At 37.4% G+C, this 17,680-nt stretch overlaps 1 protein-coding gene across 6 annotated transcripts; it reads right to left on the reverse strand.

Moving 5' to 3' along the window:
• Window positions 1-2: 2 nt before the first annotated feature.
• On the reverse strand, window positions 3-17,078 carry LOC6493669 (long-chain-fatty-acid--CoA ligase 5). Of its 6 annotated transcripts, XM_032454703.2 has the most exons (9): window positions 16,916-17,078; window positions 16,762-16,851; window positions 14,615-14,793; window positions 14,336-14,490; window positions 2,993-3,166; window positions 1,564-2,741; window positions 1,275-1,503; window positions 1,040-1,213; window positions 3-980 (listed from the first exon to the last, which is right to left on the reverse strand). In XM_032454703.2, the coding sequence occupies exons 3-9, from the start codon at window positions 14,679-14,681 to the stop codon at window positions 843-845; spliced, it is 2,115 nt and encodes a 704-aa protein (XP_032310594.1). In that variant the 5' UTR covers window positions 14,682-14,793; window positions 16,762-16,851; window positions 16,916-17,078; the 3' UTR covers window positions 3-842. The 6 variants fall into 6 exon arrangements, with proteins under 6 accessions (XP_032310594.1, XP_001958193.1, XP_014764490.1 ...); XM_001958157.4 differs by having other exon boundaries at window positions 16,762-17,078; XM_014909004.3 differs by lacking the exons at window positions 14,336-14,490; window positions 14,615-14,793; window positions 16,762-16,851; window positions 16,916-17,078 and adding exons at window positions 4,074-4,109; window positions 4,242-4,448; window positions 12,033-12,369.
• Window positions 17,079-17,680: the final 602 nt, after the last annotated feature.

The raw sequence follows: 17,680 nt of genomic DNA on the forward strand, positions 1-17,680 counted from the left end.
TATTTTTAGTTGTTTTTATTTCAAATCATAATTTGAATTCTCTTTTTTTATATCTACATAAGGAAATTAGTTTATAGTTTTACTTTAATGCTTTATTACCTTTTAGCACTTAAGAAGAAAAAGTTTTCTAGCATTTTTTGATCAATTTTGTATGTTTTAATTTTGTATTTTTTTGGTTTTTGTAAGGCAGACTGTGCAGTCCAAAGAAGTGGATCTGATTTATACATTTATTATTATTAAGTTAGATCTGCTTTTTAGTTTAGATTCCCCCTCTTCATTTTCAATAAATTCCTCAGCACTTGCGTTGAACATAATTCTCATAGTGTTTTGTGCCTAATATAATTTTAAAAGTTTACTTTCCAACTAACGCCGATGTAGTTTAAGATAGTTAATTAAAGCTTTCGTTTAATTCAATTTGCTCAATATGTTAGTTATATATGTTTTGGTTCAGACTACGCAGCAATCGTGTTCTATTCGCTTTGAACTAGATCGTATGTGTGGAAGGGTAATATATAATTTATAACATATTGGTTAGGGATCGCTGTTCGATTAAATTATATAAAAAATGCGGCTGTCAAAATGTGTGTCAGTTTTTGAAAGTGTGTGTATCTATATCTGGTGTACTATATCTTGCGCTTTTCTTAATGGCTAAGAATTGACGAAACTACAAAATTAGACTGTTATTCTTCCAGCTCGTCAGCTTTCTTCATCTGTATATCTGTAGTCTTTGTTATCATCAGTTTAATATGGTATAGGCATATATCTGTAAGTCCTTGAATGCTTTCCCTTTTTACTTGTTATTCTTGAGTTTGATTCGATGTTGGTTTCTATATAGTATTGCTTTAATCCAGGTGTTTATACATATCCTCTAGCTGAGGCTTAAAGTAGCTCTTCAACTGCGGCCTCTTGGCTTTGAATGTGGGCGTAAGTAAACCATTTTGCACCGAGAAAGGATCCGGATGCAGATAGACATCTTTAACCTGGAAAGTACAGAGATTGTTAGTTATTTTCCTGCTTATAAGCAGTATATATATGTGACCTGTTCGAATGACTTGAGTCCGCTCTGTTTACCCCAGTTCAGCATGTCGTTCATGATCAGTTCCTTGACATTCTTATTATTGCACAGGACGGAGAGTGTGCCGCGGACATTGTTTTCCGTGGCCCATTGCTTCAGTACATCGACATCAGGTACAACAACAGCGATAATGCAGCTCTGAAAAATATTATTAAAAACTTTTAAGATTTTATAAAATAATTTTAATTCAAAAACCCACCTTTAAGCTCTCTCCATAGACATATACTTGATTAACATATTGGCTGAGAGTATAGATATTCTCGATTTTCTCGGGCACTATATACTCGCCCTGGCTGAGCTTGAAGATGTGCTTGCGACGATCTATGATCCGTAGAGTTCCATTTGGAAGCCACATGCCCACATCGCCAGTATGATGCCAGCCCTCGGAGTCTATGGCTTCCGCCGTCTTCTCCGGATCCTTATAGTAACTGAAAATTCAAATATTTATCATAACTATTCACTTTATTCTCCTAAAAAGATTTTCTTACCCATGGAACACATTTGATCCTCGCACACACACCTCGCCCGTATTCTGATTGGCAAAGTACTCCATCTCTGGCACATCCACCAGTTTCACAGCATTACAGGACACGGGTGGCCCCACATGATTGGGCACATGATCACCCTGAACGGTGAGGGTTATGGCACCGGTGCACTCCGTCTGACCGTATCCTTCCAGGACCAAGCAACCCAAAGCACAGCGCATGAAGGTTAAAACATTACCAGCCAGAGGAGCCGAGCCGACGACCATGAGACGAAGGTTACCGCCAAAGGCCTGATGCACCTTTTTGAAGACCAACTTGTCCCAGCATCCATTTCGCCTCAGGACACCGCGGGCGATCTCCTTCTCCTTGGCGCGCATAGCCATGTTGAAGAGACCCCGCTTCAGACCGGAAGCGGAAATATCATTCTGGATCTTGTCGTATACGCGATTCAGAAGACGAGGCACTGCCGGCATTACCGTGGGCTTCAGCATCTTCAGGTCGTTGGTCAGCTCCTTGATGTCCCCCGAATAGAAGCCGACACAACCGCCCACGTAGTACATTCCGTTTTCACAGCACCGCTCGAACATGTGGGCCAAGGGCAGGAAGGAAACCATGACATCACCGGCCCGGATACGATGGTCACCCATCTGAAGGATCACAGAACAGACGCCGGCCACTACGTTGCCGTGGGTGAGCATCACGCCCTTGGGGTTACCCGTCGTTCCGGACGTATAGCAGACCGTGCATAGATCCTCCGTCGTGGGCGGTACCTCCGGGTGATTGCCCTTGGCTCCCAGCTTCTCCACATCGATGAAGGAGAAGATCTGTATGCCCCGACTCCTAGCCCGCTCCAGAGTCGTCTGGCGGATGGGCTTTATGGCCACAATGATCTTCAGGCTGCGCGGCGCCTTTTCCAGCAACATGGCCGCCTTGCCGTCGTCCTCTACCACCACAATGGACATCTCCGTCTGACGGATGATGAAGGCACAGGCATCGGGACCCAGGGTGTCGTACAATGGAACCACCACCAAGGAGAAGGAGTAGCAGCCCTGCTCGTAGAGGATCCATTCTGGCCTGTTTTGCGAGTAGATGCCAATCAACTGTTTGGGTCGAGCTCCGAGGGCCAGCATTCCGGCTCCAAAGTTCTTGGCTCGCAGCAGGGCTTCGTCATAGTTGATCCACTACAGTTAGGGAAAAATAAATATAATATTTAATATTTGTAGTAAACTGTTGATGTTTTCTTTTTAAAAATAGAACAATTATCTCCATAAGTTCTAAGATTCTATTGCTATGATTCTCAGGAAACTCTAATTAATTTATGTTAAGCATAAGTTTTCTTAAAGTTTACAATGTTTGAAAATCTATTTCCCTTATAAAAATTGTTATTTATATAGAGTAATTGTAACTTTTAGTTTATGACCTAAACTCTTACCTGATATGGAGATGTTAGGGTTTCGCGCCATCCAAGACATGGTCCATTATTGGAGGCATAGGCACCTTCGCGGAACGTCTGGTACAAAGTGCGGACATTCTCTGTGATGTAGGATACGAATTTTCCATTCTTGGACTCCTTGTAGAACTTGGAGACGTGTATTTGTTCTGGACCCTGCAATGCGAGTGAGGTGACCCCAAAAGAAACAGAGAGAAATCGAGGACATGCAATGAGTGACAGATATTGCGATAGAATTTGGGAAACAGAATTAAGGTTTGGGATTTAAAAACAGCAAGGATAAACGTTTAACAATAATATACATAGCTTTCGGGAATGGTTTGTCTAGATTAGTTCCTTTGAATATTGGAATAAATAAGTATTATATTTTTAGGTAATTCCCATCATTCAAAACCACACTGATACCTTCATAAAGAATCTATAGTATGATTGCAATTTGTTTTTCTCATAAGACCTTTGGACTCTACATATAAGCTATTAAAAAACCCATTTCACTTGATGTGTTTATTTCTGGTTAGCCCGAAGAATAAATCACACCCTATTATTTAATTAAAATCAATAACATTTCGAATTTATAAATCCGAACACTATGATATATGGTTTATTTTGAGGCCAGAGACATAAACCCATCAATCGGCGGAATTTCTTTCATGGCGCCGAAAAGTAAGTTCCATGGGGAACCCATTACCCATTGGATTAATTTAATATATGTTTGTGGGGAATATATAGAGCACTTCCTTTATGGTTAACAGCTGTGAATGAAAGCCCCGGAATGGCCAAAAGTGTTGATGTACAAGAACGAATATGAAAATACACTCTGGAATCGGGATGGGGCCAGGGGGAAGGATCTTAAAAGTTAGTTTGTTTATTTTTGCCGGCTGAATTTAATGAGCGAAATGCAAATGTATTTTCATAAATAATTGTTTTCCACAGATTAAAAGTGCTTTCCAATTAAATGTTCCAATTGTTTATTGTATTTTTCGAGGGATGACGCACGAGAGTTGAAAACTAAGTTATTGTGTTAATATTTTAGAGCATACCCCGAAGGGCACATGGGGCCTACCCTCTTGTGGATATCTAATCGATGATCATATATGATCTAGTCCCAGTAAATGTGTGAAAAATAAAGTAACAGAAAAGCGAAAGTATATATTAGTTATTGCTTAGTTAAGCTGATGTTACGGGTGCTATTACTTATTTTTTTTTTTTATCGTTTATTTTGTAAAGTTACCTTGAGCACATCGCTCTGATTGCTAAGTTCGATGGGTACTCGTATACTGGTTATTTGACCGCAACAAGACATGATTTCCTTCTCACTCGTATATCCTTTTTATGATTAATTTTTAGTACAGGCTATTTAACACTCTGTTGGATTTAGTTTTCCTTTGTGGATCGTTCAGATTTCATCTGGCATTTAATATGCACATTTTCCAAGCGACTATAAAGAGGCAGAGAAACACTTGCAAAAAACCGATTTTAAACGCATTTTATTGGCCAATTGGCGGTTATGGGGGCCATTGTCGTTGCCAGGGAAGTCATCCGTTCGACTTGCCCCACCGAAATATTTATTTTCAATTATACCGCTTGTTAAGCGTATTTCATAACCGATTAAATGCTAATTAGTGCTTTTAAAAATATACCTTTTATTTGAAAATTTACAGAGATAATTGGAATAAGCAGATGGAAAATGTTTACATAAGATTTGGGTTTGGAAATTAAAGAAAACTTATTAGAAACCATTACAGACTATTGCAGAATAAAGTTTTTAAAATGTTATTTGTTTATTCTTTTCGAAAAAAGCTTTTGAAAAGAATAAATTTAGTATACCCCAGAGACTATTCGATTTTTGATATCCTAAACCACTTAGAAAACTATAAAATTTTACTTGAAAAAAAAATATTCCCCAAAAATATTTGAAAAATTCGAAACGCATCAGAGACCAAGCCAAAAGTCAAAAAACCAAAGCATAATTATGACGCCTGGCTGTCCGTTTAAATATTTTCCGGTCGATTGCAGCCAATTTAATTTTGTTTATAATTATTCAATATTGGCAGATGCAGGACAGTCGCTATATGTAGAGGGGTAAAGACAAGAATAAGGGAGAAAAGACCAAGACACGAGAAGAAAGCCAACAATATCGACAAGGCGTCGTCTGTTGCTTTTGCTTGGCCTGCCCCAAATTAATTTAAAAATAGTTCGTTTGGGGGTAAAACCGTTCCACTCTGTTGTTATCTATGAGAAACCGTGTGTGTGGCCGCATAACACGAAATAGAAAAAAATGAGCAAAAAATAAAAACAATTTCTCACACATACTAAAATAAAATGAGTTTTCTTTTGCAAAAAAATATAAAAAAGAAATGATCCCCGAGTGATGATCAAAAACTGAGTCATGGGGGAAACGCGTTTCGGGCCTCATTGGGATGCCTTGAGGCAATTGGCAGAGTGCAAACATTTTCTTCAATGAGCAATTCATCGTTGAGTTATGGTACTTGTGGCTGCCACTAAAATCAAGAGAAATAAATGAATGAAACAATGGATCAGGAGCTGCTACATATCCCTAGCATACAGCAGCATACTTTCAGCAAAAAAAAACAAAAGAAATATGCAGGAATTTGAAGGTCGTTGGGGATTATTTTTTAATTATTTGTCCAGGTGGAGACAGCTTTTTTCAAAATGCCTATTGTTTGGCTAAACTTTTCTATATAATCTATAGAATATATAATATAATCTCATAACTCAACTATGTATTTATTTATTTATTTATTATTAAAGATAGAGAAGTTTACAAAACTAGACTAACTTAGTTGGTAAAGCGCTGGCGGCAAGGCCTTCGGCTTTTAAGGTTAATGATATTTAAGTCTATTAGTATGGTTACATATTGTTTGTTGTTTTTAGGCTACTTAGTTGGTAGATTTTATTTATGTACATTTTGAGTGTTTTTAAATTTTGTGGTATAGGTTTGAAATTTTTAAAAATATTAAGATTTTTTCTAAATTATCAGGGTTGAGTTCGTTAAGGAGATTTAATGGGTTTGTATTTTTAAAGATGGATAGTTTTATAGGGAGGAGTGATGGGCATGAATTAAATAAGTGTAGTATGGAATTGTCGCCTTGGCAGAAGGGGCAAGGTGAGGTTTGGTTATGGTTAAAGTAGTGCTCGTGTGTGAGTTTAGTGTGTCCTAGTCTGAGGCGAGTTATTTTAATTTGATCTAATCTGCTTGATTTGGGATGGAAGGATCTGCAATAACTGTCGATGTTTGAATTGTCTTTGTTAATGTTTTTGTACCATTGATTGCATTGTTCTATGTTTAGTTTATTTCTTGTTGTGAATTCTAGTTTTAAATGTCTGTTTATGTCTGTTAAATTGATGTTTGGGGTGTAAATCAGGGGCATATTCCATGTCGATTTTGCTGTTTGGTCGGCTAGTTCGTTGCCTGCTATACCTACATGACCAGGGATCCACAATAGTTTAATTTTTGGGGCTAGCTTTGTAAGGAGTGATCTGATTTTGTTGGCGTAAAAATTGTTGTTGTTCGTGTTTTTTATGGCGTCAATTGCTGAGAGAGAGTCAGAGCAGATCATAAACTTTCCCCTAGTGTTTTTGACATTGTCTATCGCTACTAATATGGCTATTATTTCTGCGGATAGTACTGATGAGTGTGGGGGTAGGATTCCATATTTAATAATATATGTCTCTGTTGTGATAGCATATGTTACAGTGGAGTTCATTTTTGATCCGTCCGTAAATATGAATTTGTGTTTTTTATGGCTGTCTTTGGTATGTTCGTATAGTTTCCTGTATGTGTCTGGTGGAGTGGTTTGTTTTTTGTGTACTCTAAATGTTGTGTCTATGAGGTTTGGGAGATCCCAAGGTGGCTGGTATTTCTGTAGTTTAACTGGTTCGTAGGGTAGGTTTAGGGTTTGGCCAAGGTTTATTGTGCGTTCTATGATTGATGGGTTCTTTTTTGGTTTATTTGGTTTGACAAGTTTGTGTATTGGTGTATCTCTGGAGAATATAAGGTTTTTTATGAGTTTGGCTGTTTGAAGGTCCCGTTTTTGCTCTAATGGGAGGATGTTGGCTTCATATAGCAAGTTATGTATGGGTGTGGTTCGGTAGGCACCAAGGGCTAGACGGATTGCAGTGTTAAATTGTGTTTTTATTTTGTTTAGCACGCTTTTTGGAGCCTGTCCGTATAGAAACAGTCCATATTCCATTTTTGCTATGACTGTTGCTTTCGCGACGTGGAGTAGTGTTTGTGTGTTGCAATTGAATTTGGGGTTGGAGAGGCATTTTATAATATTCGTTTTTTGGTGTAGTGATGGAAGTAGTGATTTTATGTGTGTGTCCCATTTGTATTTACTGTTTATGGTTATCCCTAAGATTTTGAGTGCTGTTACTTGTTGTATTGGTGTATTGCTGCAGCTTATGGTGCTAGTGCAACTGTGCTTTTGGCAAATATGGAGGTGTTGGCATTTAGCTAAGGATAAAGATGCCCCTGAGTATGAGCACCAGCTGTTTATGTCATGTAATATGTTGTCTAGGTTGAAATTAAGGTTTTTGTTGTTTTTGAAGTTTATAATGAGGAAAAAATCATCGGCGTATGCGTTAAATTTAATTTCTCTGTGTAAAGATATTATGTTTGAGAGTTTATTGTATGCGATGAGAAATAGGATTACCGATATAGGTGATCCTTGTGGGATACCGTTGGATAATGGGAGTGAGTTTGACATATGCGCACCGACTTTAACAATTATTTTACGTTTCAGCATGAAATTTTTGACATAATTGATTATTCTAGGGCCTATTTTCCATTCCTGGAGTTGGTCAATTATAGTGTGCACACCTACTCGATCAAAGGCTCTTGAAAAGTCAAGAGTGACGAGGGAGGTGTGTCTCTTTGACTTCGTTATGAGATGGTCTACGTATAGGAGACTATCCGAAGTCGATTTGCCTTTTTTAAAGCCGAATTGGTTTGTATTTAAGAAATTGTTGTGGGTTACATACCACCATAGTCTTTTCGCTATGATTTTGTCTAATGTTTTTGCTAGGCAGCAGTTGAGGGAAATGGGTCTGTATGAAGAGATGTTTGTTTTGTCGGTTTTAGGTTTAAGTATGGGTATGACTAAGCTTATTTTGTAGGCTTGAGGTATGTGGCTGTCGAAAATTTGGTTAAAGAGGTTTGTTATTCTGTTTTTTGTGGTAAGGGAGCTATTGCGTATCATTTCGTAAGAAATTCTGTTTAATCCTGGAGTGGATCCTTTAAGTGTTTGTAGTGCTGCTATTAATTCAAGAAGAGTTATGTTTCCCTCGATATTTTTGGCTGTTGAGGTCGGTGTATAATTGGTTGAGTTGATTTTGTATTTGTTATTTCGGAATTGATCAGAGAAGTTTAGGTCGCTTGAGAGATCTGAGAAGTGTTGCGAGAGGGAGTTGGCTATTTTGAGAGTATCTGTTGTTGTTGTGTTGTTATTGGGATTATGTATGGCATGAATTTGTTTGCTTGGGTTAAGCCCGCAGAAACGCCTTATGTTGCTCCATATTTTGGATGAAGGAGTTTCTGGTTGAATGGTGGATGTAAAGGAGTTGGAAGCTTCGCTTTTACTTTTTTTAATTTCGAATTTGTATTTGGCATTTAAGCGTCTGTAATTTATAATATTTGTAAGGTTGATGTTGCGATTAAGTTCTTTCCAAGCTAATTTTTTTTCTTTTTTTAACTGTGCTAGTTTTTTGTTCCACCAAGGAACCGTGTAGGGCTTTGTATTTGTTGATGTTTGTGGGATGGAAATGTTTGCGCTGTGTAATATAATTTTGTTAAGTTGTGCGGCTTCTTTGTTGACGTTTAATGAAGTGGGGAATATTTCGTTATTTATGTGTGTAAGAGTCTGGAATTGCTCCCAGTTGGCTTTTTTTGATATAAAAAATGGTTTTGAGAATTTGTTTATCGTGTTTGGAGGAAATAGAGAGATAACTATCGGGAAATGGTCGCTGCCGTGGAGATCATTAAGTATTTCCCACTTGGCGTGTGGGGCTAGTGTTGCTGAGCAGAGTGAAAGGTCAATATGTGTGTATGTGTTGTGTGTTGAGAAATGTGTGGGGGATTTGTCATTTAGTAAGATTAGCTGTGTGTTGTCAATGGATTGTTGTATTGTTTTCCCTCGGGAATTAGCTTTTGGGGAACCCCAGGCAGGGTGCCATCCGTTAAAGTCTCCTAGTATCAGTGATGGTGTTTGGTTATTGAACAAAGTGTCTTCAAGGATTTGGTTTGTGAAGGTTCTGTTTGGTGCAATGTATGTTGTCTTTATGAGCATGTTTTTTTTGGATTTTATGTGTATTGCTAGAGCTTCAAGGTCGTTTGGAATGTTTACTATAGAATATTGAATTGACTTGTGTACTAATATCGCTACGCCGCCAAATCTATTGGTGGCTATGTTTGTTAGTAGTGTGTAATTTATTGGAGTTGGTATATTGTTAGTGTATTGTATGTGTGTTTCTTGAAGTGTAATGATGTGCGGAGAGAATTTTTTTATCAGGATAAGGAGATTATTATAGTTATTAGTGTATCCTTGAATGTTCCATTGAATTGTAATTAGTGACATTCTAGTAGAGTTAGGGGTTCTAAGGTTAAACCTTAAAGAATGGGAGATCTGTGGGTTTTAAACCGATTCGCTGTCGCTGTTAGTGGTTTGTTTGTTTTTGTTGGAGGATTTGGTTTTTGATTTTGTTGGTTTGAAGTTAGTACAAAGAGGGTTAGACTTATCTTTAGGGAAAATTTTTAGTTTAAGATCCTTTGTGAGTTGAGATCCGTATGAGGTTGATATTCTGGTGGGGTTCGTGTTGTCCGTTTCCATGGCTTCGGTGTCGTCCTGGTCGTGGTTTTGGAGAATTTTTTCCGGTGCAGGTGTAGTTTTGGTTGGTGCAGATGAGGTTGATGGTGTGTTAGTTTGGTTGTGATCGCAGGATATGGATGTAGTTTGTGCATTAGAAGATGTTGATGGGAGTGTATTTAAAGGTTTTTGGAGCGTATTTGTGGTTGTGGTTTTTGTGAGTGTATTTGCATAAGTGTTTTTTGTTTTGTATCCGTGTCGCTCAAAGTATATACCCAGAGCAGTTCTATGGTCGACTTTTTCGGTGGTTTTTATGGCAGTGAGTTCCTTTTGTTTAAGGAATGTGGGGCAATTGCGGTCCAAAGGGCTGTGTTGGGAGTTTATTTCCGGATTGTTTACGCAATTTAGGCATTTTTTTTCGTTTTTGCAGAGTTCTCCTTCGCTGGTGTGTTTTTCGTCTGAGCAGTTTAAACATTTTTCGGTGCTCTTGCATATGGGTGCAGGGTGTCCGAAGCGGAGGCACTTCCTGCAACGCAGTGGGAGAGGTATGTAGTTGCGTACGCGAACCGTTTCATAGCCGACACGCAGTATTTCAGGGAGTTGATGGGTTTCGAATGTAATTATTATGAGTCCGGTTTCTATTAGGTTGTTGTTGTTGGGGTTGTTGTTGTGGTTGGTGTTGTGGTTGATGGTGTTTCTGTAGTTGTTGGTGTTGTTGTAGTTGTTGGTGTTGGTGTTATTGATGGTGTTTTGTCTCTTCATTATTTTTTTTACTTCAATTACTTTCTGTGGTTTTAGCTCTCGAAGGATTGTTTCTTCGTCTATATATCTAAGGTCATTACAGTAGATAACGCCTTTTGAAAAATTAAGTGTCTTGTGTTCGGTAGCTGTTATTTCCATATCTGCGATTTTGGTAAGTTTTAGAAGTTTGGTGGCTTGTGTGTTGTTTTTTGTTTTTATCAAAAGACCGCCGTCTCTGGTTTTTTTGACAGATTCAACTCTTCCTCCGCAGGCAAAGTCCACAGATTTCTCGATGATGAAAGGTGAAACAGTTTTAAATGAGGATTCATTTTTACTTTTGATGACAATGAATTTGGGTTCTCCTAGTTGATACGATCTCGTAGTGTATTTAGGTATGTCTGGTGGCTCGTGCATGGTTGTTTGTAAAGGGCTTGCGCCCGAGTGGTAAGAAATGGTGTGTTTTTTGTTGTTGTTTTTTAGGTTTTGTTTTGTGCTTAATATTTGTTTTTCAACTTTTGCTGATAAGTTCAATAGGTTTTACGAACGTGCGATCGATGCTGTCCTAATACGACTTGTCTCTTCGGAGGTTGAAGTGGTACTGAAAACTATGTATTTCTTTGACATTTATTATGATTCTTGATTTATTTGGTTATTTGAGATTTTAAGAAATAAAAACACAGAGTTTTTGAAATTTCTGGCTTATTTTCTAAAAATGGTTCTTAAGTAATTTCTGTTTTTACTTAGATTCTCTCTCTGCTAGATGATAGTTCTATTGAATACCATTACAAAATAATGAGTTTTGGAACAAGTACGAAATTCCTTAGACCACATGGCCTGAAATTGTTGTGGCTGGTTGGGAAAATAGAAAATCCATTGCTTTCTTTCTAAATACAAACAACTATAAAATTTTATGGCGAAATGGTGAAGCATCGTAAATATCAACTCAGGTTAAGCTGTTTACAATGGGAAACCAGACTCATTCAAACGCAAACATTCATCAAATTAAATTGGAAACAAATTTTATCCTAAAATTAGTAATTTGTATGTTTTATGTTTGTGTTTTTTTCGGCCCATGGCTTGGTGGTTTTCCTTAGATGTTTTATGTATAGAAACTTTGGTGAACTTGAACTTGAGGGAATGAGTTCACATGGCCCAGGGGCAACGACGACGACAGCGACGGAACTTTGACACTTTTGGCAAATCGATTTTCCATGAGAAGATTTTCAAATAATTCTTCGTTATTTTCGATTTCACTTTTTTGAAAAGAACTTTTCATTATTTTTTTTTTGGTGAGTCTTGTGCTTTACGTAATGAGATTAAACGCTTGTATTTTTGTCAATTTGTTGCAAATTGTCGTGCGTTTTTTTCGCTCTTTATTTTTCGGTTGTTTAGTATACACGAGCTATTATTTATAAAAAAATACGGTTGTTTCAAAGATATATATAAGCGATATGTACATTATGTTGGTGTGACTTTTGCTCGTTTTTCTTTTCTTTTGAGACTTTTTTTTTTAAATTGAAAAATATTATATAGGTTTTGAGCTCGCCACGATCCGCGCGACACGATGTTGAATTTCGAACTGAATGGCAAAAGTAAAATATTGGTCGTGGCTAAAAATGATTTTGGCCGGCCCGAAGAATCCACTTTTCGTTTTGGGAATGAGAGAGCGAGAAACCGAGAAGACCAGAGAATCTGAGATTCTGAGGATCGAAGGGGATATTCGGGGATATTACGAAAAAGAATGCAGCGTTCGCCTAGGAATTTAATTCGTTTAAGTTTACTTATTTTGATATTAAACGGTTCTCTTTGCTATATCTATTTTTTTTGTTTTTTTCTTGATCAAGTTGTCCGACTGTCTGTTGTCTGTGTATTCGCCCACCAGTCCTCCTTTTAATACACGCGATCGAAAACGCCATGTGACGTTAAATAATTAACAAATACAAAAAACTGGGCTACAAATAAAAGTGCAGAGGTGAGGCAGTAATGCTACTGACAGCCAATTTTCAACTCTTTAATTTTTTTCTATATGATTTTTCGATTTATGGCCTATAACGGAGAGCCACGCCCTCTTTTTAGTCAAAACTAAAAATAAAAAAGACTTTTGTTTACTTTTTGATTTTAAACCAAATAGAAAGCAATGGATTGGATTTATGATGAAATTTTATTTGGTCAGATATTAGTCGGATTGTTGAATTTTTAAATATTTACATGACTAAAAGATATATTTTTATTTCATTAAATTATCTCAGAATTACTGAATCTGTTTATTTTGTTATGAATATTGTATGAAATCATTTTAAACATAAATAAAAAATTGGCACATGCCAATTCTACCTCACACATATTTATCGTGTCATTTGCACTTCCATTTGCGCTCATTAGCCGCCTTAGTGTTCATGCGAGTAGTCCATTGAAAAGCCGTCTATAAACGCATTTGGTTAAGAGTGTGCCAAATGCTTGTTGGTGCAGTTGCTAGACCAGTCTGAACATTCAGAATTATGCAGTTCAGAATGCACATTATTTTTATTTGTACATATCTATACCCGGTCATAAGCAGACAGGTTGTCCCTGTCATGTCAAAAGTCTGACATTTCCTTATTGTTTTGTTTTCATTGTTTGTTATTTTTATTGAGAATTGGTTTATTCAGGTTTTTGTCAATTTTTGTTACATGGCTAAGAGAGAAAAGAGGGGATATGGCTTTTAAATTTTATATATTAAAGGAGACTTGTTTATAAAACGAGAGAGTAGCCATTTTGAAATACTTTAAATACCCCCAAAAGTGAGCAATGAAAATTATAAGTGATGTAGCCTAAGAGAAAATTCTGGCTAAACCATTTAATTAATATTTAATTAACGTAATTAACAATCGAATTAATCTCGTTCCACTGTGACATCAACCCTTAGCCCCTCCCTACATTTTTGTTTGCTATTTTAGCCTTCCAACTTTCAGTGGAAATATGGTATTTTGTCAATATTTGTTTATTTACACGACATCCATAGACACAAAAAGGAAAAATTCCTTGCAACTGAAAGAATTTTTGGCCAAATAAATGCCGGCTAGTGTCAGATATAGGAAATGCCACTGACAATTGTTCGACGGTGGGTGGGGTTTTGTTCGAAAATTTTTGCATAGATCGAAATTGAGAGAACAGGCGACTAATTAGGGGAAAATGCCAATTGAGCCATGACAAGATTTATTATTGTCGTGCCGCTGTCATTTGATAATTTATCAGCGAGAATGTTGCAGTCTTGGCAAGAGGCAGTACATAGTTTCTTTGCTCTTGTAGAATCATTCAATTAGAGCGTGGGATTCTGGCCCGATCTATTTTTGATCGTTTTTGGACCACGGTGGCGAACACGTCATTGTTGGCAGGCCAAGACTCTGCCACTACCGTCAAGAACAAAGGCCGACAAGGCGAAAATGGAAATCGAAATGGTGAAAATGCGAGAAAATCATGTGACGACAACAACGAACCAGAATCAGTATCTTTTTGGGATATCTCCCCATCGTAATCGCACTCAACGTGATTGTGGACATGTGCACACGGTTTTCTGGCACATCAAAGGATTTTTTCTCGATTTTTGGGGGTTTATTTTTTTGGCCCATATGCCATCAGGGGATACGTTTAAATAGAACATACCTGAGACCTGAGCACGGAAATAAAACAGATAATTCAAGACAAACAATTCCCCATTGACTAATTGATGATGAAATTAATGTGATCACTTCTAAAGTTAATGAAATGGTTTACGAATTACCTCTAGCAATGGGGACTGGTTTTCCAGAGGCACTAATGGTTGTTCCGGCACAGGTCGAGTTGCAAAGTAGTAGGCCACGCTGGCTGCCAGGCTGCTGAGGGTGATGGTTCCCAAAGTGCCGCCCAAATAATACAGATAGCCATCAATCTCATCCCCTAGAAATTGGTAATATATTTATTTAAATTACTTTAAGTATTTGAAATAATTGTAGGATTGAAAAACTATTATATTGTCTTCAAAATCCTGTCATAACAATACCTCTTTCGATCTGATACTTACAGAAATATGAAAAATTGCTGACTATCAAATGGTTGACATAGGCTAAAATTGATTTCTCCGGCGTCATCGTTTTTATTTGAATTTATTTCTATTTATTGGTGTTGCTGCTATTGGGTTGTATGTTGCTACCTGAGAAAATGTTACGTGTTTAGCTTAATGATTGCCCGCAAAAGTATCGCCTGAAATCAATAAAAGTGCATACATCAGTTTTCTTTTGAATAATAAATTAATAAAGATTATATAATTGTAGGTTTATTGGGAAACATGCAATTGTCGGGGGTTTGAAAATTATAAATTCCCAAGTTCACGGAATGCAATCAAGCTGAACCAGAGGCCAAAACCACAATAAACGACAAATAACATCAATTTGCTGCATAATTACTGGGTAATCTATATGCATATATCGCACCATATGTATGGGTCTATAATTTTTATGGATATAGATAATTGATGGCTCTTTTGGCGGCAAGTCAAGTGATAACAATTAAAAGGCTTTTATTTTCAAAAATTTATAAAGTTCTATATTTTTTCTTGAGATGAACAAATGAGTTATATGAAATCATTAGTCAAAGTCCACTGATTGTACCCCAAAAGTTTAAGACTGCATATATATTTTTTTGTTATGAATGAAACACTTGTCCGTCAGCTCGGAAATTATTACTTTATCTGCTATGTTTTGAATTGAAGCCATCTTATCAGCCTCTTAGTATAAACACTCAAAAGTGCAATTAAAATAAAGCCATACGACTTAGACCTACATACTATATGTACTTAAAAGTTGGCAATATAGAAACATAAATGCGCTTTAAAAGGGTTTTTAGTTTAATGTAGGGTTAGTTAAATGCGATAATTTCTTAAAAATAAGTAGCAATTAGTGGGTTTATTACATTGTAGATGAGCATACATTTTTGTACAAGCTAAAAAGTAAAATTATTCCGTTGAAAATGTTTTTCCCATTTAATTTAAATAGTTGCTTATGATTTCCTGCATTTTTGACCTTAAACATAAGCACCTGCAACTTAAACTGACTTTATTAGTTAATAAACCGGTTTGATAGAATTGCATATTTAATTTTAGAATTTCCCCATTTAAAAATGCAAACATGCTTTTGATTTTTAGCCATATTGTAAGTTCGTGTGTGTTTTCCCCATGCAATGTGAAAGATTAGAAATATTGTTTGAAACTCGTATGTTAATTACGACATTAATTGTTGCATGAGAATGTTCTCAGTCGGTTTATTTGAAAAGGTGCACCTTAAATATCAATTAGTTTGTCAGAACAGGTTTTTATCAGTGGGTTTCTCCCGGAAAAGTAGGGTCTTTAAGAATCTATTACATTCCATTTGTTTTGATTTAAATCTCGTATTTTAAGCTTGATATTTGATATTTTTTTGAAGCTCTTCACTGCAGAAATGGCAACATTTTTTTGTAGCACTGAGCTTTTATTTAATCCTCTTTTGTTTTGCCCCACACTGCTTTTGTGGCACAAATGTCCAGCCACCGAACAGACCGACCCACTTCACCCACATTCCCTGTCTGGAGAGGCCAGTGGAGCGCATCCCTCTAGCGTTGGTATGGCTGATAAGACTCGGAATCCAAGACAGAAGCAGAAAGAAACAACAAGGGGAAGCCTTTATCAGTCCGAAGGCGAAACTTTGCACCCAGACATCTGGTCGAGAACCTATAAGGCGATTACAATATACTTTGGACACTGCAGACGTCCAAAAAACATGCCATAAAATATGATCTACAGATATTTTAAAAAATATTTAATATTCTAATAAGAACAAGACAGCATATCGATCTGTAAGGTTCTCTTGGCAATCTCTTGGCTATCCCCACAAGTGCTGGCAATAAATCTTAAAAAGTAGGTTCAGTTCCTTTGTGTTCGCAAAAAGATACGTGCTTTTATTATGCAATATAAGTAAGTTTAGGCCATTGTATTGATTTTATAGACAGTTTTCTTTTTCGCCGGGTCAAATCAGGTTTGGCCAAATAAGAAGAGGCAAGGAAGAGGCCAAGGAGGTTGGCCAAGAGAGAGAAACACAATATGGAGCCTACTGCGGTCAAGGCGGACACATGCACATTTCGGTCATTGATTTTTTTGTTTTTTGTTATTTTAGAGGTGTCAGCAGCACTTGAACTTACCTTTAAATCTAGTCTACTTATAGATGAAACACATTTGTTGGGTGTATTTATATTTAGGCATTGGTTATATATCCATAAACTTAAATTAGCCTGGGAAAATCAATGAAAAGTTTACGTTTTGGGCACTCGCAGGTTCCTCTTCTTTATTTTTTACCGGGTCGCGGCCGAGGGCCCAGGGGCCATGAGGGTCAGGGGGGTTGAAAAGAGAGGAAAAGTCTTAGAACCGAGCACGGAATACCAAAAAACCGAAAACTCAAAAAATTACTACCAAACCGAGCGACGTTCCAATCAGAACTGAGAACTGTTTCGGTCTGAAACTTGGTAGAAAGGTCGCCTGCCGCTTAAGTCTCTGTTTGGAGCATGCGTGCACCGGGAATATGGCATGAATGAAGCCACACAGAGAGTCAAACGCACAGTGGATGGCATAGTTGAAAAGTATCTGTCAGTTTTATTTAATTATTTTTTTTACCATTTATAAAAATTCATTGTTAAAATATTATATAAAAATAAAAAATTAATATCCCACATTTTTATCAGTTTTATTATCATATAATATTTAACAAGAAACTCTCATCAAGTCCCACTGTGCGGGCGCATAAAGAGAGCTCCACGCGGGAGAGCGGCAGCCAAAGAGCGCCAGCTCCAGTCATAACAAACATCGATGGGGGCCGTGCCACACAAGCATGGCAGCCAAAATGGCAAACAAACTACACGTGCTAAATAAATCAGTTGGCGAGAGAGGAGGCCCAGAGAGTGCCGGTTTGGGGGTGGTGGTTCAGAAGGGGAGGGCCTGAAAAGTGCCGGCTGGTGAGAGACAGCCAGCGTGGGAGCTGCCGCTGCTTAGCAATTGTGTCTGGTTGTTTTTGTTGCGGTTTTGAGGCAGGTGGGGAAGGACAACATGGGTGGGGGAGAGACGCAG

The sequence above is a fragment of the Drosophila ananassae genome, chromosome 2R, assembly GCF_017639315.1.
Source record: "Drosophila ananassae strain 14024-0371.13 chromosome 2R, ASM1763931v2, whole genome shotgun sequence".
NCBI classification, from domain to species: Eukaryota; Metazoa; Arthropoda; class Insecta; order Diptera; family Drosophilidae; genus Drosophila; species Drosophila ananassae.